The sequence below is a fragment of the Meleagris gallopavo genome, chromosome 10 (assembly GCF_905368555.1).
Source record: "Meleagris gallopavo chromosome 10, MGAL_WU_HG_1.1, whole genome shotgun sequence".
NCBI lineage: Eukaryota > Metazoa > Chordata > Aves > Galliformes > Phasianidae > Meleagris > Meleagris gallopavo.
The window spans coordinates 5360946-5370366 of NC_139413.1; the positions used below are offsets into that span (position 1 = coordinate 5360946).

At 41.9% G+C, this 9421-nt stretch overlaps 2 protein-coding genes across 3 annotated transcripts; one reads left to right on the top strand and one right to left on the bottom strand.

Annotated features, from left to right (window-relative positions):
• The first annotated feature begins 1712 nt into the window (after window positions 1-1712).
• On the top strand, window positions 1713-5167 carry LOC100548654 (14 kDa phosphohistidine phosphatase-like). The gene is made up of 3 exons (XM_003208573.4): window positions 1713-1904; window positions 2147-2271; window positions 4981-5167. The coding sequence occupies exons 1-3, from the start codon at window positions 1775-1777 to the stop codon at window positions 5071-5073; spliced, it is 348 nt and encodes a 115-aa protein (XP_003208621.1). The 5' UTR covers window positions 1713-1774; the 3' UTR covers window positions 5074-5167.
• A 2606-nt stretch (window positions 5168-7773) lies between these two features.
• METTL18 (methyltransferase 18, RPL3 N3(tau)-histidine) lies at window positions 7774-9399 on the bottom strand. 2 transcript variants are annotated; one of them, XM_010715737.4, is made up of 2 exons: window positions 9324-9399; window positions 7774-8951 (listed from the first exon to the last, which is right to left on the bottom strand). In XM_010715737.4, exons 1-2 carry the CDS (start codon window positions 9382-9384, stop codon window positions 8014-8016), a joined length of 999 nt encoding a protein of 332 aa, XP_010714039.2. In that variant the 5' UTR covers window positions 9385-9399; the 3' UTR covers window positions 7774-8013. The 2 variants fall into 2 exon arrangements, with proteins under 2 accessions (XP_010714039.2, XP_010714040.2); XM_010715738.4 differs by having other exon boundaries at window positions 7774-9161.
• Window positions 9400-9421: the final 22 nt, after the last annotated feature.

The window sequence follows — 9421 nt, forward strand, 5'->3', positions numbered from 1 at the left end:
TCCTTAAGTCTTTTGCCATTTTTTTTCCACAATTCCACTACTCGTACCCTCAATTACACTTCCATATACCTTTAAAACAGTTTGTCCCACTCCCTTCAAGACCCACAAGTCAAGCAATACAGTTCTTCAATTTCTACAAACATCCAGCACTTGGTCTGACAATTAGAATACTCAATTATGATAACTGGTCCCATTACTTCATTTATATTCCTGGTTTCTTACTCAATATTCCCTGCTCTTCTACACCTCCTGCAGGACATCTCCTCATGACTTACAGGTTCCCCTCCAATCTAAACCTACCTGGTCCGCTGATCTTGTCTGTTCCTACAGTGTTCAAGTAAGAGGAGGGAGTACTTCTGAGAAATCTTGGGGTCTGCCAATGGGGTCCCCTCCCTCCAGCTGGTCCCACAGTCGAACAGAGTGCCTCCTTCCTGGCTTGCCAAAATTGACGTGTGGAATCAAACTCTATAACCCACATAAGGTTATAAAGCAGGTGTGTTTATTATGGCACCAGGTGCGAGGGGAACTGCTCCTCATAACTTGCGCACCAAACCGCCAATTTGTCACCTATTTAATATACAAAATCATACATATGCATAGGATTACACAAAAGGTGGCTTGAGCTTGCTTAAAGGTCCCAATAACTCGTCATAATATTTCTATTAGTTCAGGGAAATCATTATACTGTGTCCCACCTCTGTGCACATGCATGCTGCTCTCTGGTCGTCCTGGGCAGGGTCTTCTCCAAATCTTCCTCATGAAGGCTTCCTGGTGTACTTCTCACCTTTGGCTTGCTCAGTGGTTTTCGAGACCACAGTGCTGGTGCTGACTGGTTTACATCCTGGTTCTTTCTACAAGGTTCCTATTGTGTCTGCATAAGTCCTATAATCTTGCAGGTGTCAGACCAATAGTTTGCATAAGCAATTTTGCTTTACGTCCACGTGTCAATATGGTTATTGAACATGGTGGTGACTGGGTTGACAGTTGGACTAGATGATCTGAAATTCTGTAATGCACCTCACCGAGACAGATTTTGTCACATTGCCTGCCACACTTTGTCCATGCAGGACAGCAAAGATGGCAGGCTTGGGCTCCTAATTATAGTCCTTCCTCACCTTCTCACTCTCAGAGGTTTAATTAGCAGGAATTCGGCTTAGTTTATCAGCACTTTGGTCATTTATTTCTTTCTTCACAGTAATTATGCTAGCCTGTACCCAAAAAGGTAACTAAAAGCTGTTTCTAAAATAACAAAACATTACAAATCTTCATTGAGACTTCAGAAAGTAACTCAGTTAACAATTTTCCCTAAGAACCAAACAAACCATAAGATAGCTTCTCATATAAAAAACACATTCGTCTTGTGAAGCATCTCCAATATTGTGCTCAGCTGGTACTCTTCTGGGAGCAACTTTCTCTGTTCTTCACAAATTTCTCTTTCTTCTTCACAATCTGATTGTGACGGAAGGCGGAATGGCATTAAACTACAGGAGGGGAGATTGAAGTGAGGGAATTCTTCACTCAGTGGGGCTGGAGTGCTGCCCAGAGCTGTGGGTACCCCATTCCTGGAGGTGCCCTGATCTTTTAGGTCCCTTCCAACTCCACCATTCTGCGGTTCTATGACTCCCTCTACTTCGCTAATAGTTTTGTTTGTGGTACGCTTCAGAAACTCGCGTTAATAATGACGCGCTAGCTCAGGACGAGCCGCTGGGCGGTGCTACGCGCGGCCGCCCCGCCCGCCGGACCCTGCGTTCATTCCCGGGTTGCGGGGGGTGCCATGGCGGCTGTGCGGGACGTGGAGATCGATCCTGATGGCACGTTCAAGTACATCCTGGTGCGGCTGCAGCGGCCTGGCGGCGGGGAGCAGCGCGACATCGTGCGCGGCACCAAGGCGGCCGAGTTCCACAGTGCGTGCCGGGCGGGAGAGGGGCTCTGAGGCGGGGAGCGCCGTGCGTCCCGGCTCCTCTCTCACCCGCCATTTCCAAGCGCCACAAACCGCGTTTAGCCCACTGCGCTCGCCAAACAGCCTTAATTACTGCTCGTGCCCGTCTCGCAAGAGAAACCCCCTTTCGGCTCGGAGAGAAAACGGGTTGCAAATAGCTGACAGTTCTAGTTATAGGGTTCTGATGACTCTGTTCTCCTTGCGCAGATCACATTTTTGAGAAAGTAAATCCTGAGATGGAGAAGCTGGGATATGAGTGCAAGTGCCTTGGAGGAGGGAAAATCGATCATAATAGCAAAGAGAAAAAAATTAGGGTGTTTGGGCTGTCTACAGTAAGTGTCTCTTGTATTCCTTTCCATCTCCGTTGCTCTGGGGGTTTTGTTTTATAATAAATAAGTGTGGTAACGAATCGGAGCATAAACGTTCCCTGGGAGTCTTGCCTGGCTCCCTTGTGGGGAAAACACTCCTTTAAGGGCAGGAGACCAAAGCCAAAGGAGCAGATAATGCGGAATGATAACTACAAACAAGGCTAAAAGTGGAAATCAGCGTTTCCTGGCTCACAGTCTTAGTGACAGAGCAGGAAAAGCCTCTTATAGCCAAGGGGTCACGATTCAGCTGGAGTGTAATCTTTGGCTGTGGAAACGTTGGCTTGCACTTGACCAGCTGGGTTGTGAATAGTCTGTGTGTGTCAGAAGGGCACACCCAGTGTAGGTGGGGTAGGTGTTCAGTGGGTGAAGATACAGCTGTGCACAGATCTGTTTTGTGAGAATAGAAGTGGCTCTGCATGTGGAAACCTGAGCCTTTCTGTTCTGTGCAAGTTACTGAGTCTTGTCATAAAGAAACTTCAGTGGTAATTTCTTGAATTTAGGGAACATACTGTAGTCTGTTTCTTGTGTTGTTCTGTGATGAAGTATAGCTGCTTCTGTAGTAATGCTGTGAGCAAAAGTTCTTTGCTTTTAATGTAGATGAGAACAGAATAGTCATCGCTTTACATTAAAAAAAATTCAGTTGATTTAATGGAACTATTTCAAATCTGCTAACCTTAACCTGATAACGCATTCGAGGCCTAGTCCCTATTGCTTAACTGTTGTTAAATGTTATTGTTGCTTTTGTTTTAAGAGGACAAGAAGGAATGGTTTTAAAAGAAGGAAGATACAGATTAGGTTTTAGGAAAAAATTCTTCATGCAAAGGGTGATGAGGTGCTGGGACATGCTGCCCAGAAAAGCTATGGGTACCCCATCCCTGGAAGTGCCCAAGGCCTGGCTGAATGGAGCCCTGGCCAGCCTGATCTGTGGGGGTAACTGGCCCGTGGCAGGGATTGGAATTGGATGGGCTTTGTTGTCCCTTTCAACACAAGCCATTCCATGGTTCTCTGATTCTGCTATCTGTGTCTCTGGCTCTTCCATCCCAGCTGCTTGCTGTTTCTATGATTCAATTGACTCTTGCCACCTGGAATCATGTGAAACAATTCACCACTTTAGGATTTGTGCTAAGGAGAGAAGACGGTGGATAACACTTGCTCTACTCAAGTCTCTTGATTGTGAATGCCTATCATCATTGCATTATTAGATGAGGTTTGACACCTGCATTACTAATTTAGTTGCCAATTTAGTGTTAGAAGCATCAGTCAGCTCTTGAAACAAACTGCCTATGGAAAATCCTTTTTTTTTTTCTTTTTTTTCTTTTTTTTTTTTTTGTAATTCCTTTTGGTACCTTGAAACATATAGATGAGCACAAGGCGAAAGCAGAGTTTTACTCCCAGGAGGGCATCTGTTGAGTAGAGACCTGGAGATTTGAAAGACAAGACTTCAGCTGTAGGTCAGAAGTTGGTATATAAATCATTTTGATGCTTTTCTTCATTTGGAGATTTGCTGTCAGACTCTAAAAGAAGATTATTATTATTATCATTATTATTATTTTTAAATGAAGACCAGAGAAACAGATTTCTTTTGAAGTAGATGCTGTGCTGTTATTTGCAAAGCTGAATGGGGGTCTTCAAAGCAGTTACCAAAGCAAGAAAGATCTGTAGAATTGTGATTTAAAATGAAAAGTATAAACCAGCAGTATTTTTTTTATATAGCTCCATTATCTGGTAGTTTGAAGAGTTTGATACATTTTCTAGTGCTTCAATTCAATTTGTGCAGCTTAAATGCTAGTTTACTTAAGCTATTCCTTCTGAGATAGAGCCAGTGATGAATTATTGTGTTTTGTATGAGGTTTTTTTCAGTCTCCTGAGTTAAATGGGCTTCACTGAATATTACTGGAAAAAGGCAGTAAGGTGGAAATAACAGGTTTTTATCAGTAGACTGAAGTCTTTGACAGGTGACAAACTTACTTGTAGTTCTGAAATAAGAAATCAAGATTAGTAACTTCAGGCAATCAAAACAATGGAAGTGCATCTTCTATCACAACTCTTAAATCTCAGTGAAAGACTGAAACTGTGATCAATGATTTAAAGAGAGTTAAAAATGAGATAAGTCATCTGATGTTGCTTTAGTTTGGAGTTATAGTGCTGAAGGTTATTTGTGTATGAAATTATGCCAGAGAGATAGCAAATAAAGAGTTTGGTCCCTTTGGTGACTAGAATAGTACTCAGATGTTCACACATGGCTTCCTGTTCTGTTTTCCTTCAGCTGAGCTACAGCAGATGCTTGTATGCTCATACGTTGATGTGGGTCAATACAGTCTGTAGTTTAAAAAGAACATTCAATAAATAGAGTGGCTGAGGGGTTGGGAGTGTTTTAAAGTAAGCTTTTTGTTAGAGAAATTGTGGTGTATAAAATGCATCCTGTTACTGAAGATTGACTCATTTATTTTCTGCAAATTGGGTTGGGAGAAATTGGAGATAATAATAGAAAAATGAAGTGCTATACTGCAAGAACAATTTTTTTTTTTTTTTGAACGTGCATTTATTTCTAATTTTTATTTGAGCTACTTGCAGTATCAAACTGTAACTGAATAACTTGTGTTGATAGCAATTGAATGGTCCTGTGGAGCTGCTTTCTGCACTTGTCTCATAAACTCTTGCTCTTTCTTGCAGGGCTATGGAAAAGCAGATCATTCGGTGACTGTAGAGATACTGAAAAAAGTGTACACAGATTATGAAATTACATGGTCAGATGACAAGAAATAAATTGGCTACTTATGAATGTGACAAGCAGTTCAAATCTGGAAACTTTCTGTGAGTTGTGCTTCAATAAATAGAATGGAATGTATGTTATCATGAACCCGGCATTCTGGACTCTCCTTTAATCTATAGTACAGTTAAGTAATCCCCAGGTGTCTCTTAATTTGCAGATCGTTGCTTTGTGCAAAATTTTGACTTGAGAAAGTGATTGTATGCCTGGTACCTAGTAACCAAGAATAGCATGCAAGTCACTAATCTGCAGCTTGAGCACTTCCCATTTCTATTTTCCTCTGGGCTTTTTTCCCCTAACACTCATGAAGTAACTGTAACGGATGCTATTTAGTTGGTGCCAGTATACAAAACTGTTTGTTTTTTTTTTTGGCGTTGTCCTTTCCCAAAACCATCAGATGGTCTTCGGGAGGAAGTCATCAGCTAAGGGTAGCGCATGTTAAAATAAACAGGCTTTTCAATTTAATTTCCTGAAACACTCTATGACAGACTTTAATGTTTCTCACTACACTACTTACGAGAAAGACATAATTTATACCGGATTTCTTATTGCAGTGACTCTCAAAAAGTATGGGGATGGGGCAGGGGGAGAAAAGGAGAGACTTGAGCTGAAAATTGAGTTGGCAGTTGACCTCTTTGTTTCGTAATAAAGAAGTTGGGCGTGATACAATGGTTTACATATAAAAGGGCTTTGAGAGTCCTCTAGATTCTATTATTTTCCAATGTAATTTAACTTGGAAAAATGCTGTTTGCTCTACCTATTAAGTGTTTAAGTCTTACAAGTAAGTGGAAGATTTTTTCTTATTCCAGATCATGAAAAGAAGCAGGAAACTGGTCACAAGGGCGGTGATGATTTAGCAAGTAGAAAAGTCTTACTGGCTTTCCTGATCTAGGAGCAACATTTTTACTGATGCTGAAGCAGCAACAGAACAATGAACTCACAAAATTAAGTGTTGAATTCTGCTTCCTCTCGGTGTGTCTGCTGACTTCTAAAAGCAGAATAGAACTCATCTGAACTTACGGAAGTCTCAATGCTGATTTCACCTGAGAAAAATATCCTATATTGATTCTCTTATCATTCTAAAATGGGAACTTAATTACAATGTGTTGGGTTTCCTTTTTTGTAGGTGTGCGATCACTGTGTGATTGTGGCTCTAGCAGTCTTCACTTGAAAGTCCTAAAAGATTTGATTCTGTATTTGCATGAAAACTGAGCTGCTTGAGCAATCCACAAATAAAATGAGGATGCTGAACAAAGGAATGTTATTAAACCTGAGACAGGGTGAGTTTGATCAAGGAATATTTTCAAGAGTAAGCATTATAATTGCTAAGTGCCTTCTTTATTCATCATAAATACATGAGATTCTTAACTATATTCATTGGTATAGGAAGTCAGGATTTTTTTTTGTTGCTTCAGGTACCATTCTCTGAAATAGCACCTAGCAGGTGGCCACTCAGCATGTGCCAGCAATGATTTGTCTTCAGATATATAAAATAGCAAGTAGTAGTGGTGTTCCAACTTCCCATTTTTGACAAAGAACTGTTAACAGTACTTCACTGCCCTGTGCCAGAGCTAAATCTTTTTTGTTGTTGTTGTTGTTGTTCCCCTGTTCACAATCAGCATATGTCTGTCTTTGGCAGGTTGCAGTGCAATTACAGCCTTAGCATCAACTGACTGCTTTTTTCCTCTCTGCTATCAGAGAGCACTTCAGTAGTGTCCTAAGCATCCATTTAAGTAGTCTACTTATTTTTGTTCCATAAACAATCCTAGTTAAGACTCTTCAATAAAGTATGGGAAATCCTCTATGGCTATCTTAATAGCAACATGGTCAAAATAGGAACCTCACAGTTGGCTTTCATACGCAGAAATGACAGGAACTTACATAATACTATGTGATTGAAATCACTGTTGTGCTAATTCCTTTTCCATCTTCTCAGATTGTCTTTTCTGCCTCGAGTTTATACAGTCTCCCTATACCCAGCTTACTCTAATGGTTGACTATCTCTAAGTTTTTATTTTTGCAAGGAGACCCAAAGCATTATTGCTGCAGTAAAGCAGCGTGTGCTGACAGGAGGTAAGATTGATGTACCTGGTACAGTCATGTAATAGCTTTCTGTCCAAAATAATTATACAGTGTTATTTTCTTTGTGAATTGTTGGTGATTCCAAACAGTTGGGACTGGATTTCGTAGTTCTCTAGTTTTGTTTGCAGTTTTTCTTATAGTAATTTCTTGAGCAACATAGTATTGTCCCACTGTGAGCATCTTCAGCCTAGGACACACAAGAGTGACTCGAAAGCAGACTTTTCTGAAAGTTTGCTGCCCTGTCCAACTGCTTAGAAGATTGAAGTTATGATAGCATACAGCAGTGCCCCCAGCAACCTGAAATTACAGTAATGGAAGAAGGCAAGCTTGGAAAATGGGCCATAGCATGTGTGCAGTTAGTATCCGTGAACGTCTTAGAAAAGAAAGTGGTACAGATGGTTAGAATACAAGCGATAAATACAATCACATCCCCCTCTGGTGGCAAAGCAGCAGAGCACACAGGTATGCAGCTGATTCTGAAATTTGTTGCTGCAGTTAAATCATAGCTGAGATGGGAGCCTGGCCCTTAAGAACTACTTGCACTATATTAGGGAGCTAAATGATCGCCCTCGGGCTGTGCTGGCACTGCCAAGGAATGTGAGAGGGAGACTGGGAACAGTGACTTGCTTTATTTTTAAACACATACAAGTAACAAAATGGGCTGAAGAGATGATATTTTATGCAGAACTATACTTTTCTACCAAAATCAGAATTTGTCAAACAGTTCAGTAGCTAGAAAAGAACAACATTAACTCATCCATTTTGAATAACCCAGTAAAATTAAAAAAAAATACATGAGGATAAAAATATTTCGTCTTTATCAAAATAATTGTGGAGCACTGCTGGAATTCATGTTAAGTGGAATCTTTAAAGGCTATTTCCAAAATAAAGCGCTTTAGCCCTTGCTCAACTTCTTTCACTATGCTGCTCCTAAACACCTTCCTCTCCTCAAGGAATTTTTCAAAGAGGTAGGTACCCCCACCAACCCCAAAATAATGCACTTTGCTTGCCAAATACACACGGCCATTTTTAGCCAACAGCTGAGCCAGTGTATCATGCAAAGCACCGTAATAGTCGGGGTTATAGATGGTCTCAGACGTGAGAATTAGATCGTATTTTGAACAGGGCTTGCTGCTGCTTAACAGGAACTGGCTGATTTCAGACCACCCTCCAGAGAAAAACCTGCACTTGGTGAGCTTGTCAGGCAGGCACTCTGATTTCTTGCGTTTCTTTGAAGGAGGCTTAATATTCTTTCTGTCATCAGCCTTATTGCCATCGTTTATACAGTTAGCCACCACGTTAGGCATGGTTATTTCCTCAATCACCGTGCTGTTGTAGTCCTGAAAGTGGACTTTCTCAGCATTTCCCCTTAAGGCGACTATTCCCAGCAGTCCAGCCCCGCAGCCAAGATCCAGCACTGTCTTGTTGGCAAACTGGATTTTGGCTTCAGAAAGGAAATCCATCAGATCGTAGGTGCACTCCCAGATTTTCAGTCCTCCCTCATAGACTCCTGGGATGAGATCAGAGTGAGAAGAAACACTTTTTGACACAATATCTTCTTCGTGGATGCCATCTTGGCACGTCAGTTCCACAACAGACATATTTACATAGTACAGCCCTGATACTGTTTCCAGGATTTTATTTTCCAGTACCTTACTGACATCTGCGGGGATGTAGTGCTCCTTGGCAGCTTTGATGCAGACTTTTTTCTCTGGCAGCCTCGTCTCTGGGTGTTCGTGTGTTGGAGAACACGGCTCTGTCTCACTGTGAGCGCTGGGCTCCTTACTTTCATCTTCATCAGGAAAAAAATTAAATCGAAAATCCATTCTCAGGAATAACAGACTGGGAAGTCGCAGCGAGAAGCACTCATCTAAAAGCAGCGCTGATGTATTTCTCTTTTATTTCTCTTTTAGAGGACGTTCTCAGGCACTTAGCGCTGTGGGAACGAGCGCCCGGTGGGCAGCAGAGCCGCTGCTTTGCCAATGAATCAAGCGAATGATTCCTGCAAATAGAGCAAGCATCTTTACACAGTATCAAACTGCCAGAACGTTAACGCTAGCAAACTGATAGCGACATCCTGATTTTCTCTTTTAAAAAAAGAGAGGAAAGCTTCTAAACGCATTTTAAGCACCCGTTTCCCCCAGCGCCCGCTACCTATACCCACCACAGGCTGCGGCGCTCAGTCCCCCTCTGCCTGGCACACGTGGTTGGGCTTCCGCTTCCATGTGCGCATGCGCACCGCTGGGAGAGAAAGGGGGCGTA

Coding starts and splice junctions, on each gene's coding strand:
- LOC100548654 (XM_003208573.4), top strand. CDS start 1,775: ATGGCGGCTGTGCGGGACGTGGAGATCGATCCTGATGGCACGTTCAAG. Junction 1,905..2,146: donor CAAGGCGGCCGAGTTCCACA/GTGCGTGCCGGG, acceptor CTCCTTGCGCAG/ATCACATTTTTGAGAAAGTA. Junction 2,272..4,980: donor GGGTGTTTGGGCTGTCTACA/GTAAGTGTCTCT, acceptor TCTTTCTTGCAG/GGCTATGGAAAAGCAGATCA.
- METTL18 (XM_010715737.4), bottom strand. CDS start 9,384: ATGGAAGCGGAAGCCCAACCACGTGTGCCAGGCAGAGGGGGACTGAGC. Junction 8,952..9,323: donor ACTGAGCGCCGCAGCCTGTG/GTGGGTATAGGT, acceptor TTCCTGATGAAG/ATGAAAGTAAGGAGCCCAGC.